Raw genomic sequence first — 26,422 nt, forward strand, 5'->3', positions numbered from 1 at the left:
TTACCCAAGTAAGTCAAATTGTAGTAAAAAAGATGGAAAAGAGGAAGGTAAGATAACTGTAATACACACAAAACAGCTGCTGCAGGATTTTTCTCTTGATCCAGTGAGGACAGGACAAGATGCAGGATGTACTTAACATCATAAAGAAAGAGACTTACACACCAGGGAAAGAGAAGCCTGCACACACAAATGTATACACAGACACATATATATACACAGAAAGCGTTTAATGTTAAGGACAGGGGAACACTGGAATCAGCTGCTGGGGAGGATTTATTCTGTCACTGCTCTCTCCATCACCCGCATATTGCTATAAATAGGCAAGACAGCTGTCTGTCAGGACCACTTGGAAGCACTCAGCCCTGCCTTGGCAGCAGACTAGCTGATTTCTCACACTCCCTCCCACTCTTCTCTGCTGTGGCCCAGTTTAGGCATAGGCACCAGCATATGGGAGCACATGGGCAGGCCACATGAGGACCTCTGCTCCAAGCCACTTGGAAGAGACTGCTCTGAAGAACATGAACCTGAATCAGCTTAGGTCAGTCTTACCAGCTGAAAGAAGGGGGGGGGGAAGTGAGTGAACGAATTGCCTGACTGGGTTTAAACCACGACACCAGCTAACTTGGATCATACGGGATAACATGCCACTCCTTAAAGATGGCTCCCTGATAGCCTGCAGAGTAAAACTATTGCTTCATGAAGGCAGTCAACCCTAATGATGCATGTTGGAGGCATCCTACTGACCTAATGTTAACATCCTCATAAACTATAAATCTGTTAATTGCTTAATCCAGGAGACACTGCTTACGTTTCCAAACGGAGTTCTCCCAAGTAGGGTACAGGACGATACCCCCAAGCTGCAGCCCTGATGCATGCACACAGCTGCAACTCAATTAGGTCTGTCATTCAGTGTAGTCCCTATGAAATTGCAGCAAACCCAGATGATTTGGGAAAACGGTGTCTTCCATTTCTACCTGACTTCTCTGCACAAACCCCAGCTTGGATTTGCTATGCAACATTTTAAAAAGATATTATGAACGTGCACTGATTGAACACCAGGGCTCTGCATGCTTAGGGGCAATACACTAAGCTCTGCAGGTCAGCTGAGGTCAATTTTCCCAAGGGCAGTTCAGATGTTTTCCTAATTGACTCCAGTTTTGACTTTGGCTCATTCCCTGGCATCAGATTCTTTCCCTCCCCTGATGCTCATGGGTAAAAATAATATGAAGCCACAAGCCACCTGAAAGGACACAGTGCTCTTGCAAGCCACCACTCATGGATTAATGTGTCTTCATGCCTTAGGAGAAAACCCTGAGCACAGCAATCCCAACGATAATTTCTTGAGTCCTCCACCTTTCTCAAAGAATTAAAACAATGGAGCAGAGCTCTCAAAATAAAAATAACCTCACATGGATAATAGCTACATTTTTTAATCTTCTCTCTTACATCAGGTTAAGTAGTACCTGATACATCTATAGCTATAAAACAGGTTTTTCTCCTCTTGACTATGATTTATGTGGTTTCCTTTGTTTTACTAGAATGAAGGTTTTTAAAGTCTGAGTTTCAGCTGGCACAAGATATTTTCAGCAATTCTGACATGAAAAAAATGTATTCTAAGCAAATTACTCTAAAGCCCTTAAGACACTGATGCAAAAAAGCAATGCATTCTTAAACAGAGTTAGCTAAGGGCTGATCTAGGCTTCAAAATTAATTCCAGAAGCACTGATGGAGAAAAGCCAAACATAAAAACTAGGAAAGGTCAGCAGAGTAAGGAAGATGAAGTGTCTTTCCTACAGAGATCTTCCATAAAGCAACTGAATACTTGTTACAGGATGGCAGAAGGAAGAAAGGGTGGAAGAAGAGAGGAAGAAATGGTAAAGATGGAATGAAATCTGTAGAAGTGGCAGCCAGCACCTGAACAGCTCAACTTGCTGGTGCGAACTGGAGCCTGAAAAAGAAGAGCTTGTAACAGAATGACAATACACCACCAGGTCAGGGAGACAGGTATCTTAAGTGTAACTGCGTTGACTTACATCCAGGACAAGGCAAAAGGCAGAAAAGCACAGAATAAGGCCGAAGGGAGGCAGCAAAATAAGACCAGGTACCATGTTAGATACAAACATGCTGGTAGCAAAGTATCTTATTCTTAAGCAACTTACGGAGCAACATGGATGTCTCGCCCTTATTCTTACTGCTAATATACCTGTGGAAGGGTAAGAAATTAAGAATAACCAAATCCTTCCAGTCAGTCAGGAAGAGCACTGGTAAGACTCTGCTTACAGAGGTCCTTCTGTGCTCCCCAAAGGTACATTTGCTCCCTTATTTCATTAAGTACTAGACTGATTGAGTGACAAGCTTCAGAACTTAAATGCCAATTGTTTTCAGATGCTCACTGCCCACAGATTCAGCCAGGAAGGCTTGTGCCGAAGAACGTTATCTGTGGCCATTTAATAACATGCCAAATGGGTATTTGGAACTACCAATACAGAATAAAAGTTTTACATGAGCATCAGTAACAGAATTATTATCTATAAACATTAAGCTTGCCACAAACTGTGAGGTTCAGTTCCTCTTCTATATTAATAATTACTCATTTAGATTATCCAACGACTGTGCCAAGATTTATTTCAATTAATTAATTCAGTACATTATACCAATGACCAGATTCTTAATTGCTTCTGTTGCCAGCTGGAAAACCTCAGAGTTTAAGTTACTGCTTAGAAAGGATAAATTTCATTAGATTTCTAAGCTCAGTTATTTGCATTATTGAAGTAATCTTCACCACAGCAGAACAGAGCAGCATTAGCTCCTCCTGTCATACAGTTATTTAGATGAGATATATTTCACCAAAAACAGGCAGCAGGAGCTCCTGGAAGATAGCTGCGGAAACAAGACCAACACTCACCTGCAACAGGCAGCTATGCAGAAGGCTACAAGCGGATGCAGATCAAATGTGAAAATCCCCCAAGCCACCTCACCTCTCAGGAAGAAACAGTTTCTCCTATCTTGCATTACACAACTACTGTTTCTTTTATATACATATATATAACACATATATATAAATATATATATATATATTTATATCCTTTTCAATCCTTGACTTCTCTACCTTTGTGAGGGCTTCCTTACACCAGCACTGGCTTCTGATGCTTCACAAACCATATCCTACAGGATCAATCTGAAATATACCGGTTTCAGGCTGCACATCACAGTTGGAAAACACCCAAGAAGTCTTGATTTTCTTCATGATAGGTAGTGGAATGAGTAAGTTCACATACAGCCACCACCTTAATACTCACTTTTAGCAACGTTCACCATCATTAGGAGTACAAAAATCTTTCTGACATAAGACGTTTGGGTGTTTTTAAAGTATTGATGAGAGATGTAGTGCTGCTTCTCACATGGCAGTAGAGAAGAGCTGGGGCATTTACACAAGGCTTTATGGAGATGACAATAAGAAATACAAGTCAGATACTCTTTTCCTTTTATTGCTGCTCTTCCTCTAACATTGCATCATCTTCTACTTATCTACCCCAAGAAGCATAAGATTTTCAACTGCTTCTTGATTCGGCCTATTACATCTTTTATGCCTTAACTATAAAGAAAAATAATTATAAGAAAACAGAAAATGGTAGACATACCTCACCTTAACAGAAAATTTCACTGACAGCCTGCAGGAGAGCATCCCTTACTGCACTCCCTACTCAAAGGGTGATGAAGTCTCAGCTTCCTTAACAGACCCTCTAAGGTTATGCAGAACATTAGCAGGCACACATTCCTTGTTACAGCAATCTGCCATCAGAGTTACAGTAGTTCTCTGCAATGCCAAGGGAGCCACACTTAGGATCTGCTGGACATCTCACAGACTAACTGCAGCACAGGAGAGCTTCATATCACAACAAAAGCAAAGCTGCTTCACTTATCAAAGGTAAGCAAACATCCTAAGTCAGCCCTACGACAGACTAACTGGTTATGCCCTGGACCTCCCTAACCTGCTTCCCATTTAAATACCACTGCAACATCTAATAAATCAAAATCACTTACTGCTAAGCGTAATACACAGATGCACACAGACATTTTTCTCTGTAGTCTATAAATTACACTTTCAGTGACACTTGGCTTATTAGATCTGTGTGCCCTGGTTACATGTATTACATATTTACCTTCTAAAACTAGTTCATTATACTTACTGCTACTTACTGTAATAACCCAGGATGTAGCTACCTGAATAATAAAAGATGTCATTACAAACTTCTTGTATTCACCTACACTTATTCTAAAACTCTATTATAATCACCCACTTTATATATTGTGAAAGACAACGGAAATTTGGAGTTCCTCATCCCTCTTTATTTAAACACAAAGTTAAAATGCCTATTTGAAAGTCTGTTTAAAACTTCTACAGGTGTCAGTATGAAGTATTTTCTACACCAAACATATCAGTTTTGTTCTTCCTCTTATTCAAGAGCTGTATGCCAAGTAATTAATTATATGAGTATCATAAGCCTGGATGTCCATCTATTTCAGTTGCAGACATTAAGGATTTATTTCATGGCTCATATAGGAAAAGAATACTTCAAAGTCTGTACAGTTCCATTTAGTGCTTTACAGATTTAGAAAAGACAAAGGAGACAGCGCAAGGAAAGAACAAAACCAAACAGTAAGAGCAAGTCAATCTGTCCAGACTGATGAGGGCTGGGGAGATCACAGACCACACTACTCCAAAGAGGCTGCCTCTCTCCTTTATCTGATTTCTATGAGTGCTCTCAGCTAAGCAAGGTCAAGCCTGGCTACAGTGCCCAGGGGCCTCTAAGGAACAGACAAGTACACCAGGAGCCAAAAAAATCACCCCCAGAAAACAACCCGGACCTAGCACTCCACATACCATTAGCAGCTCTGTTGCAGAAAGCACCTTCCCCCTGATAAAAGGCAAAGCTAACAACTGATAATTTGGCTGTTTTAAAAGCAAGGGTGAACTTCCTACAGAGGAGAGATACTATCTCTCTCTGTGTCTTTGGGACAGCTTCAGTCTGACATGATGTCCTACATACTTTACAATAATACTGAGATTGTTTTAAATGTGAAAAACCCTGCTCGATTTCCTGCCTGAAAAGGAGTGTTACCGTGCCCATCCCTCAGAGGCATTCAGGTTCTACGGATAGAGGCACTACATAACTGCAGATTTTTAGCAAAATGCAGCATAAGATGACACTGCTGGATCACAGTGTTCCTCCTCAGCCTGAGCAGGTATCAAGATTTGACAGCTCTAGGAACAGCCACCATCTTCCTCCTACTGCATTAAAACTAGAGCCTTCTAGCCACAATACATGTGAGAAGAGAGCCAGCAACAAATAACCTAAATATTGGAAAAAAATAAGACCTTTCAATGTCTTTTTTTTTTTGTCTGTTTTGAGACTTTAATTGCAGTCATGAGCTCAAGTGACACTGCTGGTGCCATGTGGCTCCCACATTTTGAGAGAAGGCAGTCCTCGATTTATTTCAAATGTGGCATGGGCCCCAGGGTTCAGTGAGCCCTCAGGCAAGCATAGATATCCCTTTTCTCCTCACAGTCATGCAAACAAGTTTTGAGCCTCATGGCCCATAAGCAGGTGTCCTCGGACTCTGGCCCTTAAAAACAACCTAAGTTCTGTCTGCACCTACCTGACCACTAAAGGACAGACTGTCCCCTTCTGCTCCCCTAATACATTTTATATATGAAGCAGTCAGCAGAACACAAAGAAAATCAGAGTAGCCTCCTCTGGCCAAGCATGCTGTGCCTAGAAGCCCTCCCAGAAGCTGAAAGCACATTTACTTTCATTTGACCCAGTTTGGTCAAGTCAACCAAACTCTCTTTGCACACCACCATAGGCCCATGTAGCATCACCACACAAGGGGAAGCCAGGCAGCAAATCACCTCAAGGGCTAAAAGCCCATGTGAGAACAGCTACAGAGTAAAACTCTTCAGCCCTGAGCTTTTTCACATCTCTGACTACTCACAGCAGCAAAGAAGCTCCCCAGAAGTCACCAACAGCCATTCCTTCCCTGCAGCAGAAGCAGGACACGCAATAATGCTTTACAAACTCTCCTGCAAATCTTAAACCCATCTCCAAGTACAGGACTAAAGCAGCACGAGGTTTCAAACAAACAAAACAAAACAAACCCCAAGCAAACAAAAAAATTACCTCTGCCAAAGAAATCTGGCACTCGCTGTTGCTGCAGTTGTCCCTATGAAAGCCGCCACCATGAGCCTACGCCTGGTCCTGGGGTAATGCGTCGTCCCATGGTAACGCCGTGAAACAGCAGAAAGCCCTGCTGCAATGGGAAGAAACCGAAGGCGAAACATCCTGTCAAGTAAGAACAACACATGAGTAAAGCAACAGTTCCAGTCGTGGACTCTCACACTGGCTGCCAACCAGAAATTTGTTTGCATTGTTTCTAAAATAGGAGAAGTTACAGAAAGTAACTGTCACAGATGCTTATTAGCTGCTCTGAAACAGGCAACCTGCCTAAAAAATAGCAAATCACAGCTATTAGGTATGGGCATATACCTGTTTGACACACTTTGCTGTCACATCCCAGCTACTTTCTCAGCTGCTCTTACAGCACTTTTCAAATTCCTCTTCAGTTTTTCCCCAGCACACTTCATTTAGAGGAACTATGTGTACTCACCTGCTCAAGGGCCAAGGCATGGAATATGCAGGTACATCCTGCAAGCAACTACAGCAAGTAAGTAAGAACCATTTGACCAGAGGGAAAGACACAGCTGGATTTTAAAACACAAATTAAAGCAAATAACAAGCAAACCTACAAAAGAAATCCCAGTCCAGTCATTCTACATTTCCTAAGAAACCCCTATTGTTCTTAAATCACTTTTTTAGCTAGCCTGGAGCAAAACAGTTATATTCAATTTTAAGCATAAAGCAAGTTTCAAAGTGTCAAAACTCATGAAATACAATCCATACCCTGTTACACACAGTAGTATAGAGATAAATGGGAAACCAGAGCTACAAATCTAAAAATTATTACAATGGAGAAATCTGAACAGCAAAAACGTCACCTCATCACACACACACACCAGCTACAGGAGGCAAAGCAATTTTTGCTAGCTCACAAGATTAACAGTGACGGGCAAATGTTGCCTCTAAAAAGAAAAGGTGCTGCACTTTATCTCTAACTGATGCAAATTCAACTTTCTGATCATGGGGTCATGATTAAAAAATTGGTCCAAATCTCTTAAAAAAAGAAATTGGGAACAGAACAGCAAAAGAAAGCCCAAGGCCAGCATTGGAAGTGGAGCACAGGGGAGCAGGGGCCCCATTTTTTTCATTCTTGCTGTTCTATTCAAATATTCCCAGACAGCAAATAACTACAGAACACAAAAATAAAGTCACATCTATTGGTTTCTATTTGCTTTTGCAACATGAGATACCACTATTCTGCTAAACCATTAACTTCTAACAATGAGACCATTTTATGCAGACATATCATACATGTGTGATGTGTTATCCTATTTCAGCTATAAAGAGTTGAATATATTACTGCCATTTTCTGCCGATTAAAGCAACACACAGCTCAGGATTTCATAATGTGAACCACTGATGTGAACTTAGGGAAGGGAAGAGAAGAAGAGGGAGGGAAGATGCACATAAAATATTCAGTAGATCATTTTGAGTACCAGAGCTAAATATCTTTTAATGCAAGAGGTGGTGAAGATGCAGCTCAAGACTTCACAGCACAATAAAGAAATATATAGCAAGGGGAAGGAAAGCATAGACAATGAAGAATCATTAGGAAATCCCACACCACCTATTTTTCATTATCAGATGTAAGGCTTTTGCACTGTCCTGGGACACGAAAGATAGGATGGAGCACTAGCAGGTGATGGCAAGGTGGGATGGAGATGGCAATACTGCTGTTGCTGGGTAGGGCAAAGCCACAGGGTTCCAAGCCTCACCACCCTGGTTTATGGGCAAATACAACAAACTCTGCTGCTCACAGCTAGTGTATCTGAAAAGCATCCGTTTTATATTCATCTGTGTGCATCTTAACCTTCGCAGTCAGCATTATCATTTTGTTTAATTTTAAGCCTATTTATTTTTAAAGGATTGAAGCTTTAATGGAATAGAGCCAGCCAACAGTGCTTATTGTCCAATCTTCTCCAGCTCCGAACAATAGCAGGTTGTTACAAAAAACAGCTCTTATTTAAAATTTAAAGTAATTTCCATCCTATACAAACCTGATGCTCCCATTTCATCTCCAGAGATGAATTCCTATTAGATACACAGAGAAAAATCTGCATGTGTAATTTTCACCAAGAAGCTAATAGTTGCCCTTACTTGGGTTCCCCATCCTAATTACACCTTTATATGCATATGATATAACGGATAAGGGAACTGTTGCCAGTACAATTTAATCAGTCAAAATGAAAATCAAGTCCCACAGTGCTTACTTTTGAGCTTGAAGAGACTTTTACAATATTTCAGATTGTTGGCTTTCGTACTGCATAAATGTTTGCTCTGTCTGAGCCCTAAGAAAAACTCTACTATCCACTTTGTCCAAGTAATCGCTACCCCTGATGGTGCTGGAACATTCACCAAGACAGTGCCCAGTTCGCAGCAATTGCCCAAGAGAGCTGAAAGCTGGTGCTCACCCCAGTTCTCCATATTCTCCATTTACCAACTGGTACCACTGAGAGAGATTTGTACAAGGATAATTCAGACAAAGGTTACCCACAGGTGGATTCCAACTACCAAGGCATCTGTATACGTTCCTTCCCCCTTCCCCAAGAAAGATGAGCTGCTCCTCCTCTTCAACCTTCCAAGCTTTCACCTTACCCAGTGCAATTTTCAGATAAAGGATTATGCACATCACTGAAGTTATTAGCTTACCAAGATGCATAAGTCAGGTTTGAGAATGAAAATAAAATCTAGCAGCAAAAGTAATTTCTTCTCAGCTATGAGACTGGGGCAATATTTGATCACATTCATTTGCTAGAAAGGGAAACCAGATTTGTTTCAGAGCATGATTCAAACTGATGAACCCACAAAGCACCAATCAATAACATGCTACCAGGTCTTTAGCAGAAAGCTAAGCCATAGCCTGGCAATATCTTTCTAACTGTCATTGCAGTAAGGGTTCACCTCTTCCTAAAATCCTCAGCCCTGAAAATGCACACTTCGTAACTCTACGGCTCTATGACTATACTTCTTATCATCCCGCTGGGGACAATCGGTGCTATCCCTCAAATGGCCAGCATTTAGTAGTAACCTTTTATCCTGCTCTGAATGCAGCTGCTATTACAGCCATACTACTGCATTTCATAGCATATTTAAAAATTCAGTCTAATATTGCACTGCCAACATGTTTCTGTGTTCTGCAATCACCTCACCATTAACATGGCTTATTTAGTATAATGACTTACTGGGATGATATCCATTAAGTCTCCATTATTCATGTCATCCTCATTTCACAAGTTGCTTTATTCTGCTTAATTTATCATTTAGAATCATAAGACACAAAGCGAAAATAAACCAGCAAAACCATGGCTAGATGGAATCCAACTTACTAAACAACAACTTTCACGCACAATGTTCCTCTCCTCAATTTAATGCATACGTCATTACTATTAACTATATTTAAATTAAGGAAAAACTAGGTTTCTCTGTTACTATCAGTTGCTCTAATCCATCCCCTACTTTTAATCTCCCCATGGGCTACCTGCTAGGAACTGCAAATCATCCTAAAATAGCAAGTACTGTACAGAAAAACTAAGCATTTCTCCTTGGTGCATACGAATCACCCATGCCAATTTCTACCAAGTCTGCTACCACAGGAGCTTCACCTTAGACTTGAGCAAACTGGCCAGAGAAGAGTCAGTAGCCCCAAACACTGCTGCACAGTCTAGATTAAAACAGCCAAGACAGAAAATAATTTCACTGATCTTCAGTGCTAAGTAGAGAAGAAAATACATTGCAAGCGTGCACACAGTACTTCTGATTGAGTTTTAATAAAACATTATTAGCAATAACAATTGGATTATAAGGGTGTAGGTCAGTAGCTGGCTTGGTCTTCCCTTGAAAGGGAGGCAGGAGTGATTATTCACTGGGGAAAGACTTTGGTGCCAACTAAAATGGCAGAAGAAACATCACTTGGCAAGCTCAACATCAACCTCAAATCTAACCTGCTAGATGAGTCACTAGAAGACTTCTGAGTGGATGCAGCCACCACAAACTGCAGCTTTCAAGAAACATGAAAAAATGAGTGTACACGAACAAAATAAACTGGCTACATCTGTTGCAGCAGCACTGAAAACAGCACCTTTAGCAAGGATAAAATATTTGCTTGCTACTCCAGACAGTCAGTTTCCAGCAATGCACAGTAGCTTTTTAAGGGGCAACTACAGCCTTCCACAGAAGTGAATGCTAAAGGCTGCTTTTTCCTGGTTAAAGTTTTCCTTTAACCACCAAAACCCCCGCAACTCAAAAACTCCAAACAAAACCCCCCAAAACTTATCTCACCCCTTATTACGGATAGTGACCCTGCTTCATAACTACTCCTACCTTAATCAGTTCAATGTTAAATTTTCATTTTCCAGTCACTATTCCCAAATGTGAAATTTTCTTTTTCCAATCACCATTCCCAAACAATCAGGCTGCCTTTGCAGATGAGCCACACGAGCAGGCACACCAGAGCAGAAGCATTTTCACAGGAAGAAAAGTTACATCACTTTGAGGAACAAAGGTTTGTCAAAGCACTTTGGCAGAGGGATAGAAAAAGTAATACTTCTGCCTTTTTCTGTACAAAGTTACAGCCAGCAAGAATATGGCTGCCTAATGACCTGAGTGATTTAACATCCCTTGCACTATCAGTGTTGACTGGATGTGATTTTCCTGAGAATTCTTAACTTTCACAGAAAACCGAAAGACCCTCCATGAACCTTCTGCCTTTCTTCCAGCTTACAGTCACCTACCTGCATGTACCTTACAATAACAGAGCAGCTGAAGTAGACTTAAGAGATGTTTATGGCTTACTTGGCTCCAAGAAAACTCCTATTAATTCTTAACAAACAAACATGTTTCACAAGAAAATAATGCTGGAGGAGAAGAATGTCAGTAGTCTGAGGAGAAAGCAAAAGCCTCACTAGGCTGTGGACAGTTTAGGCTTCAATTACCTGCAGATACACATCCAGCTCCAGAAAAAAAAAAAACAAAACAACAAATTTCTTTTTGGAGGTAGATAGACAGCAGATGATCTCAGAATTTTACAGGAAGTCTGTATCTCTTCCTCTCCAACAAAGACAAAGAGATTTGTGAATGCACTAAGAACCTGAATTTGAGTATCACTATACAGTAATTTCCCCCTTTCCCACACTATTTTTTAAACGGAAACATCACCTACCCCAGCCATGGTCACTTGCTGCTTTAGAAAATGCCTCTCCTGCCCCAAGAGCCACACTTCAGTGGCACATATCCAAAGAAATTTTAAATAAAAAAATCTTACTGAAACAAACAAAAAGGTAACAGCATCTGTGAATCATCTAATAGATGGCAATTTGTGAATTCAAGATAAGAGAACTGGTTCCAAAAAAAAAAACAAAAAAGGCAAAGCAAGTTTGAACCACTGCAGCTGCTCTACCAGCAACACATTATTTGATTAGCTTGAACTACAGAGGGAAAAAATAATAAAGGTAAGCCTAGCTAATTCTTTGTGCTTTTAGAACACAACCTGAGGAGCTTACTTGCAGCATGAAAAAGGCAGCAACAAATACTTGGCTCCCTACAAAGTAGTCAGGCAGACAGCACACATATGCTTATGTGCTTATCTAGAGCAAATGCGAGCAGAGGACCAGATGACTCGTGGTGTCTGACCACTACTGCCCACCACCTCCCTCCCTGCAGCCATGAAACCAAAAAGCAAAATATCTATCAGTGGAGGGAGGACTCTTACTTTGCAGTTCACCAAAACTTCAGCCATCAGAAAAAAAGGGGGATTATATTAATGGAAATGGCAACCCATAGTTACAGGCTTTAAGAAGAGGTGTAGAGTAACACCTCTGCATATCAGCACTGTCGGGGGTTAAATTAAGAGGCTGGCAAACTCCTGAGCAACTCCAATATACAGCAAGCATACACTTGGTGTGGACACAAAGGGCATCTAATACAGTGACAATCCTCTTGTATTCTTTAACACTAACTGGCATAAGGCAGGCATCAATTCTTGCCGATCTTCCTGGTGTCTGTATCATAGCTAAGATTTTAGTGAAAAAAATTAAATCACTCTTGAAGCAAAAATGCCTGAGATGGAAAGTTTGCATCAAACTAATGAAAACACAGATGCTAAAGTGGTGGTACATAACACAAATAGTCTGTACAGATACTGGGTCTGACTCAGAACACTCAAAGCTGCCACAGACCAGCTTTATCTGCATGACAGACTTGACCCACTACAAATCATGAAGCCACACAGATTCACAACTCTCATGTTTCAAGCACAGGTCAGCTGCAGTGTTGGTCATCTCAAACCATGATCATCTATCTTGCTGTCTACATGAGGATCTTGGGTTTCTTTTCAAAGAGCTATAAAGTCTAAAAGAGAAAAAAAAAAAAAAAGAATTTGAGCTTGAGGGGCCCTGGTGACTTTAAAGAAACCCCAGAGCAGCCAACCTTTTTTATTTAAAACACAACCCGAAAACCATGTTAAGCCACTGATTTGGAGGGGATGGGGCGGGGAGTGTGTAGAGGAAGGGTGACAAGTTGTCACAGGCTGCAGGGATAGAAAGGAAACCTTATAATGAATCAAAGGCTGTTTATGCAAAGCATTTAAGGCCACACATTCACAGCTATTATAAGCCAGCACAAGCAGCTGGCCTGCCCCCAGCTGCATATTCCCACCTTGTGCCAGCTACAGCACAAAATCCCTCAGCACTTTGGTCTGTTCTACCTTCTCCTACTCCATATCCACAGTAGTGCCACCCCAGACAAGAGGATCTAGAGGATCTCTTCACATGGTGGTACTGCCAGCTCCAAGCAGTTGTGGGACTTTAATTAGAAGTTGCTCTTGACAGAGGTTAAATCCAGAGTGCATGAAAGAAAATTCCATGGCAGGTTTCTTTGGAGGAAAAAAGTAGTCACTGCACTCACAGACAAGGCAGCAGACAAAGATAGCCCAGAATTTACTAGCCAAGAACTTTTCAGAGAACACTACAGAAGCCACAGTAGAACAGTGAATGATCTGAACAGTCAAGCTATTTTTTCTGTTTATAGTATCTTAAATCTTTCACTAAGGAGCAAGCCTGTCAAAGACTTTTGGATGCTATGTACTTGGGCAGCCAAAGTGCGTTTTGACTCAGATTCTAACCGAGTCCTTCTTGCATAAGTGTTCAGAACATCACCATAAAGATACACAGCCATCCTACTCATTAGGAGGTAGCCATGCCATCTGCAGCACACCTTTCTTAAAACTATTCTCTTAAAAGAACAAAGTTAACGATGTTCTTCTCAAAGGCATACAATGCTGGTGACGACCCTGGGTAACCGTTTCCTATGGAACTATCCCAAACAGCATCATCCCACCCAGTCACACCAAGATACTTCTTCACTTAAACCTCTGCAATGTCCCAGCAGGAATGCACAGCCTCTACAAAACTAGCAAATAAGCCTTTTTATTGCTGTACACAAACATCCTCAGCCCTACTGCACTGAACTGTGTTAAAATGTGTACCAGTAAGGCTGCTGGAAACTTCAGAAGACTGAAACAAGTATCTCCATGTCCCAGCTCAGTCCATTTCTAGAACTGCTACTGCAGCAAGTGGAACAGCATGTAACATGTTTTTCTAAGAAACCACACATGATTTCTACAGAACTTATTTTGCTCCAGAAATGCAGAATGGTTGTTTCCACATCCAAGATCTGAACATAGCTGTTGACTCCTTCAAATATCACCTGAAAAATGTAATGCTTCCAAGATACTGCTTCAAAGCCCTCCTGAGACTTCAAATGATTTTGCAAACTGCAAATCTTGCAGTGTGCCCTGTTAAACTGCCTGACGACAACAGTACAATCTCTCTGAAAACACTACTGTGAGCTTACCCAGGAACCTGACTTCTCAGCCCAAGAAGCATAACAGGAACCTGTGCATAGAAGTTACACAAAGGCTAATATAATAAGAGACCTGGAGCTCCAGAGAGCCCCCAGTAGGCAGATATTGATGATGTAAACAAGACGCACTTTTTCCTCCAGAGTATGAAGTTTGAACTTCTTCAGTTCAGGATGCATAATGAATATCACAAAGTTTCTGCAGAATATGGGTCAGAGAACAAGCCATTGCCACAAGTAAACAGCAGGGATTATGTGAGTTTAAGATACAAAGCTGAATACACACATTATACTCTTTCTAAAATACCACTGAACACCAGAAAATTTAAGAGGATGGTTATCCTCTTAAATATCTCCAGGACCCTCCATGTCCTCTTCTGGCAGCAGCTATATTGGCTAGAGAAGCTGCTGCCTGAAACTGGTGGCTACAATGACCCCCCAAGGAGACCCAGAGAAGTGGGCAGTGATGATACTAGAATGCGTTTCCCTTGTACCCCTGGGCTGGCCAAGAAATGCTGTGTTGCTTCAGAGGGACAAGCACACACAGCATAAGCATCTGTAGCTAGTTTTGTAAACGAACTACTAGTTTGGTTGGGGTTCAGGTTTTTTGTTTAGTTGGGTTTTTTTTTTTTTTTGTTTGTCTGGTTTTGGTGGTTTTGTTGTTGTTGTTGTTTTGAGGGGGGGGGGTGTTTTGGTTGTTTTTTTTTTAAAGCTACCACCCCAGTTCAAATACATTTTTACTGAGTGCACAGAAATAGTGAGTTGCATTAGGGTTTTTGCTGGGGGGGGGGGGGTGGGGTGGTGGTTTGCATATTTTATGAAAATGGCACAACTGAGGTTGGGTTGACAGAAAGCAGCAGGCAGCACGCTTCTTCCACAGCTCTCTTCCATGCCTGCTTCGCTCCTCCTTCCTAATCACACGGCACTGCGTAAGGCCTTCCAAAAGAAAAGTCAACCCAATTTTTCACACTGAAAAAAGTCAAGCTATTTTCCTACAGCTTCAGGAAAAAACTGTGTAAATGCTTCAGAACAATAATTCCAAACAGGGCAGATTTAAGGGTAAGTATCAGTCAAATTATTATTTCAGCAGAGTTAAAAGTACCAGAGAGCAGGGCCACACAGCATGCTACAAGTTGCACACACCAGCAAGCAGCAATACCATCCTCACCTGTAGCGCAAGCGTATCTGCTGTCAGCTTGCAGGTCAAGTAGTCACAAATAACACAAGAAATTAGATCTTAGTGATTGCAGGGCTGTGTTCTAAAAACAAGAAAGAAACATAATATAGATTATGAGTCTTTGCTGACAGCTATGTGCAGTCATGCTCTTTGTACAAGTGTTCATACATACTGAGATCAGTACATGCAGTTCGGACTGCCCACCAAATAAAGCCAGAGGGGGAAAAATGGTCATGTAGCTGATTAAAAGAAAAGGCCAGTCAGACCTCTACTTTAAGTGAAGTCTGAGCTGGCACTCAGATTTCTAGAGGAGTAAGCCTCAAAAAAATCCTGCTTTGTTTGACCTGCCCACCCCTAGTCAGTAGATGCAACTTAACACATTCAGATTTATTGTCTTTCTCAAGCAGCTCAATTAAACTAAAGGCAAATACAACATACTTAAATCATGTCTGATAAAGATCAGGCCTTTCTACACCCTCAGCAGTTTATTAACCCAATTCACCCTACAAGTTTTTCCAAAACCAAACTGCACATCAAATACAGTTTGGCCATTCAGTGAAGTTAGAGCTGTTTAACAAACCGCTATTAAGAAAACCTGCTTTGACATTAGCTATGACATACAGCAGTAATTCATACAGCCTTGGCAGCTCCACGAGCAACCCCCTCCAGCAACCACAAAAAAACCGAACCCGGGGAGCAGAGATTCAGCTCTTCACTGCTGCACTAGAAGCTCCCCAAAACACTCGTTGCAGGCCCCCCTTCGCCCAGGCATTCTGAGGGGGAGCCTTCCTTCTCCTGTGTCTTTCCCAGCAGGAAAAGCTGAACCCTATTTCACAGGGAAGAAGTTACAGCATCACTGTAGGGACCGAGGCATGGAGAAGCCGTAACACGCACCCCAAGCCCCGTGTGACCCGAAAAGCCTGGTTCCCCCGGACAGCAGCTCTCCTCAGCTCCTGGGCCTCGACCCCCTCAGCCCTGGGCCCGGGCACCCCGTCTCAGCCTGTTTCACAGTAGAGCACCCGCCTACATGTCCGCAGCCTGCTACTCGCCAGTGCGCGGGGAACAGAAGGGTCAGTCCGAACGGAGACTCCATGGCCAGGCGTGCCCCGCCACCAGCTGCGGAGGAACAGACAAGACTCCCCTTCCCGCTGACCAACGCTCACCTCAACCCCGCAGCCAGCCCCGCCGGAGCGCACTCAGGCCCTACCCACCGCAGCCGCGCTTCCGCGGGCAGTGGCACGCCGGGAGGGGGCGGGACCGGGGCGGGGCGTGGGGCCGGTGGGGCGGGGGCTCTGTAGCGCCCAGCAGCCGTGTAGAGCCGGAGGGGCCGGTGTTGGGGTGTGGGGTGCTAGTACGTGTTCTGGAAGGGCCGTGTGGAGGGTCTCAGAGGCACCTACGTACAGGTCCTGAGAGTCCTGTGTGTGAGGGTCTCAGGGACCTATGTCTATAGTTCCTGAAATGCTCTTACATGAGGAATGTTTGTACGTCCTGTGTGTAGGGCCTGACGGTCTTGCATGTAGGGACTGAAAGACCTTCATATGGGCTTTCATGTGCTTAATATATTTAAGTGCTGAAAGGTCTGTACATAGGGCCTCAGGGGCCCAAACATATAGGTCCTGAAAGGTTTGTGTATAGGGTATGATGAGCATATATATAGTCATGAAGGGCCGGTATAGAGGGTCTGAGGGGCTTATAATATTATGTTACATTAATGTATTATTATATTAACCTGAGAGGGTCTTCAGATGTGTGTGTATATAGGGTCTGAGCAGCCTATATAAACAAAGCCCAAAAGAGTCTACACACAGGGTTTGAAGGGTCTATGTACAGGGTCTGAGCGACCTATGTTTAAGGCACCAGTGTGTCCAGGGGCTAAGACAGCAGCCTGTATGGTCTGCAAGCCCTTGGCCATTTCTGCCATACTGTATTGAATATCCCCAGTTTTATTTCTGCAATAAGTAATTCTCTCCTTCTGGACAAACACTTCACATGCTGGAGGGGTTTCCCGCTTGCCCATGTCCGTACCTGGAGCACACAAGTGATTGAGGTGCTGTTGGTGCTGAAAAGCAGTCTGAGATATACAAACCCAGCACAAGGAGAAAGGAGCTCTTCCATCACTTTAGAAATGTGGAAAATTTGACTTTCCAGGAGTGATCACATAAACTGCAAGTTCTTCAATAGTATATGATTTGAACTGCTTTTTCTTGCAGTGGTTTCCACCACCCCACCACCACCCCCGGCATATCTTGTTGAGCTTTTCTGTGTTTCTGATGACAATTCACATTAAAAAACAAAGTGATTATCTCTTGAGCAATGTGTCTCATGAGCAGATAATTCTGTGGGGTCCAGAACAGTTGCTGGCTCCAGACCTGCAGCAAGGAAAACCTGCACTGCTGAAGTGCAGCACGGCCAGAATTAGCAATGAAATGGAAATCATGGCCTTATATCTATCCCTCACCCTCCAAGCTGTGCCAGCAAGCCTGGCCAGACAGTATTAACCACGTCCTCCTATTTCTGCATGGATTTCCTCCCTAGGTTATTGAATTTACAAACAAAATCTCTGTGGGAGGATTTTTTTTTTCCTTTTGACCATAATATTTACAAAATACTAAGGAAAGTATTTCCACTGAGCTGCCAGCTTGACACCTCCCCCCACACCAAACTTCTCATGTACTGGGTATGGCAGGGAATGGCTCAGGATGATGACCACAGGTAGAAAAACCTCTCGAACTATCAGAGATGAAAGCAGCACCAAGGGCATCACATCAGCCCAGCAGCACTGTGATTTCAATTAATTTCATGCGCTAATAAGATTTAAGCATCAGGAAAGAGTGTGCTTTAGTACCTCCCCCAGAAGGGGCTTTTTTGGGTGGCAGAGGAACTGGGAAGGAACTGAGACATCTTGAAAGTAAGTGTGGCTGGGTGTCATGAGTGGCCAGGATTTGGGGAAATAAGTGTTGCTCTGCCAGGACAGAGCAATACCCAGAAGTCCCCATCCCAAACCGTTCCTTTGCAATGGGGAAACATCATAATTTTTAGCTGTTTCTGAGATGGGACAATCCCAAAATGTAAAATTGGAGGCTGATTTTTGAAATGAGGGAGGCATCCCAGCAAACCCAGTGGAAGGATGCTATTTCCTCCTGGGTCGTAGCACAGGGTGGGCACGTTGCCTGCTGCAGCCATGCCCGGCAGCTCAGGAATGGGGTGGCAGCGGGAAGGGAAAATGAGAAAGGCACGCCTGGGTCATGTGCGTCTTAGCATCTAGATCAGAGGAAGGATTCACTGCTGAGGGGGCTAATTTTAGGTATTTTAATTTTAGTTGCTTCCAGATGCCTTTTACATTGGCTCTCTTCATGCTTTAATGAACCCCCCATTAAAAAATACATTTTCCAGAGGCATAAATAGACAGCGATTGCTCTTCAGGAACATGGGAGGCTGCTGAATCCTGCCATTCCCTCCTGCAGTGAAAACACTGCAGGATGAACCTTTTGGTGAGGCTTAAGGTGGTGCCAGAGACTGGAGGGATTCCTGTGGGGATGGGGTGCAGTAGAACACAGAGGTCTGGCCATCTCTGATGGAGATACTGGACCCCAAAAGGAGATCGAGGGAGAACATGCTGCAGTGAGCAAATGCTGGCATGTTTGGGTAATTGGGGGTTTATAGCCAAGGTCCTGCAATGGGACAGGGATCATCATCCTGCACAGCCCAGGGGCATTTCCCCATCATATCTTGTTGCTCCCTGAGCAGCCATTGCAGTACTCAGCTTACGGAAAATGGCCAGCACCATTCCTTTAACAGCAGGTAAACTCTGACCTCTTATCTCAGGGCTTGGCTGTGTTATCTGCATCAGTCTGAAAGCTCCAACCTTTCCTCTAAATAAAAGGAGGCAAAATGGACTTGGACCCAGCATCCTCCCAGACTTCCACTCACACCCAATGCACCTGCAGGATTTTGCAGATGCACCAACCTCCATGTGCAGGATTTTGCAAATATCGCAGCCCTGGACATCTATAGGAATAAAATAGAGTAAATCCTAAATTTAGTAACATGAAGAAAGTGATGAGCCCATGGACTAAGGCACCTATTATTTTTTTCTTTCTTTTTTTTTTTTTTTTAATTCCTAGTCATCTTATTTAATCTGAGCACTTTGGGGCTTGCTCAGGTCTGAGCCAAAGCATTGGATTTGCCTATAGGTTCATTGAACACTTGCTTTCTTTTAAATCGGTATCTTATTTGCATGAGGACAGCATCCATGCCTCCATCAGCAGTTTCAGGATGGCTGATGGGAGCTTGAGGTTTTAGCTTTCCACTTCAGTCTTTTCCACAGCAGTAATATTAATTGTGAATGCTGGTGTGCTTTTCCCCATCAATTCTTCTTAGGAACACTTTCCAATATTCATCCAGCTGTAATTATAAGCACCAGGAGAAAGCCTTGTTAAATACATTATTTTATTTAAGTTTTACAAGAGTGGAATATGCTTCTAGCAGGGTACTGACAGCTATTTGACCTTAACAGATGGGGTTTCATTTTGGTGCAGATATTCTCACTCCTTTCACCCTTGTGCTCCTGGGAAGCCATTCCCTGCTGGCTTGTTTATTTGCATGGGGTATTGATCTTGGGGGGTCGTGTTTAATTCCTATTTATATGTGTTATAATGAGTGCCCACGTGCTCAGCATGGGCTTGCTAACAAATTATTGGCCTTTCTGCTGCCCTCTGCCTTTGCTTGTATGCTGTCTTCTGTCACCTCTGTCAAATACTTCTTGGAAATGTTTAAACTCTGCCTAAAATATGACTGCGGGTGAACACTTCCAGCTTCTCTTTAAATCAAAATAAAAATCTAAATATGAACAGCTAGAGGACTAGGGAATAGGAGAGAGCAGTTGGGGCAGGTCTGACAGCCCAGGGTCTGCTGGACATGCCCATCCTTGCCCTTTTCTGGAGCTGCCTTCATCAAGCCCCTGGGTTTCAGCCCATTTCTTGGTTCAGCCAAGAAAAAAACTATTGGATTGGGTAGTTTATGGCTTCATGCCATTCATGTGTCTCTGCCCCAAAGGGGTGCTGGGGCTGCATCCTCTGCCTTCTTTGGGACCTTCTCCATCCTGGGGACTTCTCCATCCTGGGGACTTCCTTCCAGTCTTCCTTCCAGACAGTCTTTCTAATCACCCTTTTCCAGCTCCTCTGGGATGCATTAACCCCAGTTTTGCCATTTTGAGGCTTTAATTCCACTGTGTGGGGATCCTGCAAACCACACTGGGAAGAGGCCAATGTCTCTGGGGAGGGACACCCTGGCTATGGGCCACGAGACAGCTTTTCAGCTGAGATGTGCACAGGAGCATCTTTTGGTGCTGATGCTCCCAGTGTCATCACAGAGGGCTGCCCTGCACAAAATCCTGACTTTTAAAGCCTCTTTCCTCATGCTGACAGTTTTTAGCACAGAGGGAGAGGGAAATGCAACAAGCAGGGGCTGAGAAAAGGTTTGAACCAATCCAAGCAGTGGAGCTCAGAGCAGCTGCTGTAATAGGTCTCCATGATCTTGCAAGAAAAAACAAATAATTGTCAAATTGCTAAACATGTGATGCTGAAAAGATGATGGGTAAATCCTTCCAGAAGGACACAGTTGAGACTTGGTGACTTCAACCACATTTTCCCAACTGACAAAGAGAAGAAAGGGAAAACCCATACCTCCCTTCTGGAAAACCCAGCCAGAAATGAGAATTGAGAAGGAGGATTGCTCAGGGATAAGCTGAGTGGCTCCAAAATGATGTTGCCTGGGGAAAAGCTGAAAACAACCCTTCAGCATCTCAGCGGATGTGATGGCAGGACTTGGGGAAGGTAAAATTGGAGGGAGATGGGGATGGAAGGAGGAGGGCACTGGCGTGTTGTGATAGTGTGGGTGATGGCTGAAGCACATCCATGTTACCCCATCACCCTTTCATGCTTCACTCTGTATTTTTAGGTGTCTGTGGCAAAGAGCAGTGGTAAATAATAGCCAGTCTCTCGATGTGCTTTCCGCAACCTCCAGTTTTGTCAGTTTTCTCCCCATTAATTTCTTGTGACTTTCCTTTCCCAAGCATCTTCTTCTTCACACCTTGCGTCCCGATTGCTCCATGCAGCAGGGATCCAGGCTCCTCGACTGCAAAAAAGTAATAGTAACACAGGATCCCATCTGCTTTTAAACCAAGGCACTTTGTTTCAGTCTCAGCCATAACAGTAGTGCTGCACATGGGAACTGCTTGTGCATTAGTGTTTTGTAAAGCTCTGTTTTCTAATGAGCAATTCTGGGGCTACTTCCAGTATTAAATGCAATAGGCTTGTTTCCCTTCTGGACTCTTCCCTCCCAGGAGAGGAGCTGCTGGTGGTATTGTAAGAACTCCCAGGCTGAAGGGAAAAGCCTTTTCTAAGAAAACCAATTCAAGTTAATCACGTTTTAGGAAACAACTGGGCACATTATTGCTTATTTAGCCTATATGCTGCAAGGTATATATGCAGGCAGCCCAGCCCAGCCCAACCCAGCCCAGCACGTATACATCTCTCTCTCTCGCAAACCGGGTATCACCCACTTTTTATACAATTCATCAAAATGCCATGGGAGTGGGATGTTGGTTTGACCTGGCACCCCAAATCCCTGTGCTGAACTCACACTGCATCTCCAGGGCCACCCCTTCGCAGCCTTCCTTGCTGCACCGTCTTCCTGCACCCTCTCCCCAGTGCACCCCGCCTCACTGCATTCCCTCCGCTAGCGCACCCCCTCCCTAGTGCACCCCATCTCCCCTTGTGCACAACCCCTTAGTCCACCCCCTTCCCGGTGCATCCCATCTCCGCGCACCCCATCTCCCCCGGTGCACCCCATCTCCCCGTTCCCACCCTCCCAGCGTAGGCTCTCCCCGCCGCTCCCAGCCCCGCCCCGGGCCTAGCTCCGCCCCGGGACGACCCCGCCCCACGGCGGCCCTGCTATCCTGCTCCGGGCAAGGCATCTGCGCCGCGTTGATTGGCGGCCCCGGCCAGGCTTGACAAGCCCCGGGCCGGCGAGGGGGACGCTCGGATTGGGAGCCGCCGCCGGCAAGCCCCTCCCCACCCCTCCGCCGCTCACACTCCCTGCCCCCTCCTTCCCCGCCCGGGCGGCAGCAGTAACGGCCGCCGGCGCCGCAGCGTGAGGCGGCTCCAGCGGTGTGATGGCGGCCACGACCGGCAGGTCGCTGCCGTTCCTCCTCTGCCGCCGTCCCGCCACGCTGACGGCGGCTGGCTGCTTCCCGGCGCTGGGGCGGCGCCGCCAACAGCAGCAGCAGCGGCACCGGACGGTGAGTGAGGCGGGAGCCGTGCCCTTCAGGCGGCTGCTGGTTGGGGCGGGCGCGGTGCCGGCAAGCCGCTGGTGGTGGTGGTGGTGGTGGTGGTAGTCGGGGGGTGGCGGCCCGGCTTTCCCCCGGTTCCGCGGGAGGCGGTGGCCCCCGGCCCGGCCCCGGCAGCTGCGCGTTATTCTTAGCGCCGTCGCCGGGCAAAACTTGAGTGGGGCTGGCGGCGGCAGCCGAGACCCCGGCCCCGCGCCGGCAGTGGGCAGCTCCCCGGCCCTCTCGCAGCCTCTCTGCACCGGGGACAGGCGATCCCGCCGCGCCGCGCTGGCTGCTTCACTCGCCTCTTCCCGGAAGGCGCGGGAGCGGCCAGGCGCAGCCCGCCGTACCGGGCACGGGCTCCCGGGGAGGGGGGTCGGATCCCGGCGGGGCAGGGCGCGGCCGCCAGGTGGCGCGCGGGGCCGCGGAGAGCCGCGGGGGGCGGGGGGCCCCGCAGCCCTCTCCGAGGCGGGAGGGACTGGGGGAGCAGCATCCGCCCGGCGCGCGGACGCGAGCGGGCTAGTGCCCAGTGGATCTTCGCCGTGTCTTGGTTATTTTCCTCTTCTCTTGCCGCCCCTCGTCAAGGTCAGCCAGGGGAGAGGCACTGCGGGGCTCCCCAAATGCGCTCCGAGGCGGTGTCATCCAGGTTGGTGCGGCTTGTAGGAGACGGAGGGGAGCAAAGAAAGCCCGCTGCAGAAGCAGCATGCTTAATGGCTTTGCCAGGAAAGGGAAGACTGGCAGCACGTGCGTTGCTTACTATGTGTCTTAGGGTGCAAAAAAAACGTAAAGGCAGCAGGTTGCGTCTTGGAGCTCAAAAGGTTAGCTAAAAATACCGGGAGGTTTTTTCTTTTTAAACTAAGGGAACAGTATGTAGCTGGGGGATATTCCTCTGGCTTTTGCCACAATCTGTTTTGCTTCTGCCAATAAAAAGAGTTGCCGTTGGAGGTGTGCACCTGTCGCTCACTTGTTGTCTCGCTGAAGCGACTAATCACGAAACTATGTAAAGCCACCAAAGTTGCGTATTAATCAGGTGATGGAGTGGGGCTCTGACCTCCATTGAAATAGCAGATGTAATGTTGGGTCCCTAGGGTACTGTTTAAAGAGCAGCTAAGTGTTTGTGCCTTGTATCTTCAGGGTGCCCATAGTTCCTCTGACAGAGTCGGTATGTGTTCACAGCGACAGGGTGCCAGAGATTCTGTTGGTATTGAGCGTCTCAATTGCATCAGTCCCATATTTGCAGTGCGGTCATTCACATGTGTGAAGTGTGACTTCTGTGGTGTTGACTTAAGACTTTGTAAATGCCAGCCTGGCAAGTAAGGCCACTGGTACCCTGGCTTCTGGTCAGGTGTGGAACAGCCTTTTCAGCTTTTGTAATTATCATTTAAGTTGTTTCTTTTAGCAGTCCGGCTCAGAAAATAATAAATCTAAATGTTAGTCAAACTTGGTGATTAATAGAGATTCTCATTCATGCCTGATTCTGCTTATCAGGCCAAGTGTAGCAGTAAACATGCAAGAAGGCTGAAAACAACCATTCACAAGTATCCCAGATATCTTCTGTATTTCTGTGATACTTTGGTGCTGCTATTGCCCTAGCTGAGCAGGTGTGGCTGAAGTGTGGGGACACTCAGGAGTGCACAAAAAATCATACTGTCAAGCCGTCTCCTTAAGTGCTTGGGGAAGGAGAATGTTTTTGCTTGTGTCTTGTGGGCTGATGATTAGAAAGCTCTTCTGGCTTCAGTACTAGTTGGGTTATGCTGTATGTTTTTTGGCAGCTTGGCTGTTGGCTGTCTGTGGTGTTGCAGTGATTAATTTTTGGGTTTTTCTTCTTTTCAGTAGGGAGGTTGTACACAAGTCAGTTCTGTAGGTGTTGAGTCCCTGTGAACCTAGCAACCAAGTGAAAGCTTGCTATGAGCGACTGGGACCCAGTACCCTAACTGTTCTGACAGCATCTATAATATGCCTATTTATCTCTTCACAGAAAAGATGAGTTCTCCTTTCTGTCATGCTGCACTTGAGAAAATGTATGGACCACTGGGAGAGAATAGAGACCCAAGAACTGCCGAATCATAGAATAAATGATCTCCAGGGACAAATTACAGGAACTGGAACTCTTAATAATAAAGAGAAAATTGAAAGGAGGTTGCTGCAAAGAGGATGCAGAAAAACAGAAAATCTGTGTTGGATAGGAGAAGTAGTAGTGGGCTTACTATGTGGGGAGGGATAGGGAGGTGCTGGGGATTTGTTTAGGTGCTGGGAATTTTTCTTTACTGGCAGTAAGACTAGTGAAATGCTGAATTGTTTCCTGGGAATGCCGTTCAATCTTCATTACTGGAGGTGGTTAGAATGGGTTAGACTTGCATCAATCAGTTATGGCTGGTGAAGAAATGATCCTGCTCTGCCATCGGTCTGCACCATATAAGCTTCTTGAGCATAGAGATTACATTAGAAAATAGGTCGGAAGAGTTTGTATAATGTAGGTGTAATTAATAGAGTGATTATACTAGGTATGTCTATGTAGTATTGTATTTGTAACAATAAATTCTACTTGTTTACTTCTCAGGATGGCTGGTTTCTAGCAGAGGTGATAAATGGTTTTTCTTGAAAGGGGGTGGAAATGCTAAATGTTCTTATGGATGAGTTCTTTCAAAAGCGATACAAAAAATTTGTTGGAGGAGTCTGGACCAATTGACCAAACTGCTGTGAGAGAACAGTATATCAAAACAAACACAACCCCCACCCTCCAGATGGGTAAAGAATGAGGCTGCGATAAGATTGAACAGTAGAGAGGGCAAGAAGTTCTGAACTCTTGAAAAAATACTTGATTTATTGAGGGTCATAGGGGAATAGAGTAATACTGGGAAGCTTGAACAAAGAATTCACAGCTTGCTTTAGAGTTTTGAAAACAGAGAGTTGGGAAAGGTCAGTGGGCTCAGCATATAGATATGGGGTTATGGAGGAGAGAGCAAGCCTTTGTGTTCTGTCCCAGCTAAAGAGTACCACAGGGTGTGAGAGATGTTAGGAGGAGGATGCATAAAATTTGAATGGGAAATTCACTTACTGATTTTGAAATATGAAGAAGTAGGCAGGAGAATGTGTTTACTGATACTTGTGAATTTCTCCTCTGAAAGTAATGCTGTTGTGCCTCACAGGATGCATAACCAGGTAGAAAGTAGGGCTGGAGCATCCATAGCATTGGAAGGTTATGACAAAGCTGAATAAATGGACTTACAGCAGAAGTATCAGAGCTTGTATCTCTTTCCCTTTTCCTAGTCTCAGTTATATGTATGTGAGAGGGGAAGAAACCTTGTAGAGGAGTAGAGTAGAGAAACTGCTGAAGTAGGCTGGTGAGGGGTTGTAATGTCAGGGGGAATGATTGGATGGCTACAGCTTTGACGATGAGTACGGCTGAACAGTTCATAGAGTAAAACATCAATAGTATTGGTGTTTGTTTTAAACCTATGTCATATGTACTTCCTCACTAGGAGGGAACTGTGGAGATCTGATGCACTGTTGGGAGGTTGCATTGTGGAAATGAGACATGAGTTTAGTTAGTTGTTCCAAGGTAACTTCTGCTGGTGGGAAGACCAGAAATGGCAAAAGTCTGTATCAGCAAGCCAGATGAGGTGGAATAAAAGACGTGTGTAGTTTTCTTTTTCTGTACATGTGCTACATGCAAGAAGTGGCAAAGGATGGAGAAGCAGTGAAAAAGTGAAGAGAAGCCTTGCTGGTGGTTAGCAGGGACTATTACAAGGTGTGCTGTGGGGGGATACGTATGCACAGCCCCATGCACTGACCTTTTTAGCAATGGGAGTGAGATGGAGATGG

General features: G+C 44.7%; 3 protein-coding genes across 7 annotated transcripts in view; 1 reads left to right on the forward strand and 2 right to left on the reverse strand.

The window, feature by feature from the left end:
• MICU1 (mitochondrial calcium uptake 1) overlaps window positions 1–16,567 on the reverse strand; it is a 106,974-nt gene extending 90,407 nt beyond the window's left edge. The window contains exons 1-3 of one of the 4 annotated variants that reach the window (XM_057403356.1): window positions 16,434–16,555; window positions 15,262–15,352; window positions 6,183–6,344 (exon numbers count right to left, since the gene is read on the reverse strand). In XM_057403356.1, coding sequence (XP_057259339.1) covers window positions 6,183–6,343 — 161 coding nt within the window. In that variant the 5' untranslated portion in view covers window position 6,344; window positions 15,262–15,352; window positions 16,434–16,555. Of the gene's footprint in view, window positions 1–6,182; window positions 6,345–15,261; window positions 15,353–16,164; window positions 16,188–16,433 lie in introns of those variants that run through there. The other 3 variants (XM_057403359.1, XM_057403357.1, XM_057403358.1) reach the window with 3 other exon arrangements.
• Window positions 1–22,791, reverse strand: part of DNAJB12 (DnaJ heat shock protein family (Hsp40) member B12) — a 138,291-nt gene extending 115,500 nt beyond the window's left edge. The window contains exon 1 of the mRNA XM_057403365.1: window positions 22,784–22,791. The gene's annotated coding sequence lies outside the window, so the exon portion shown is untranslated. The remainder of the gene's footprint in view (window positions 1–22,783) is intronic.
• The window catches only part of MCU (mitochondrial calcium uniporter), an 88,462-nt gene continuing 84,371 nt past the window's right edge, over window positions 22,332–26,422 (forward strand). The window contains exon 1 of one of the 2 annotated variants that reach the window (XM_057403361.1): window positions 22,332–22,570. In XM_057403361.1, coding sequence (XP_057259344.1) covers window positions 22,445–22,570 — 126 coding nt within the window. In that variant the 5' untranslated portion in view covers window positions 22,332–22,444. Of the gene's footprint in view, window positions 22,571–23,340; window positions 23,416–26,422 lie in introns of those variants that run through there. The other variant, XM_057403362.1, reaches the window with a different exon arrangement.

This window comes from Pezoporus wallicus, unplaced genomic scaffold (genome assembly GCF_028554395.1).
Source record: "Pezoporus wallicus isolate ANWC-B61680 ecotype Strahan unplaced genomic scaffold, APGP_CSIRO_Pwel_v1 contig_4264, whole genome shotgun sequence".
In the NCBI taxonomy this organism is placed as follows: Eukaryota; Metazoa; Chordata; class Aves; order Psittaciformes; family Psittacidae; genus Pezoporus; species Pezoporus wallicus.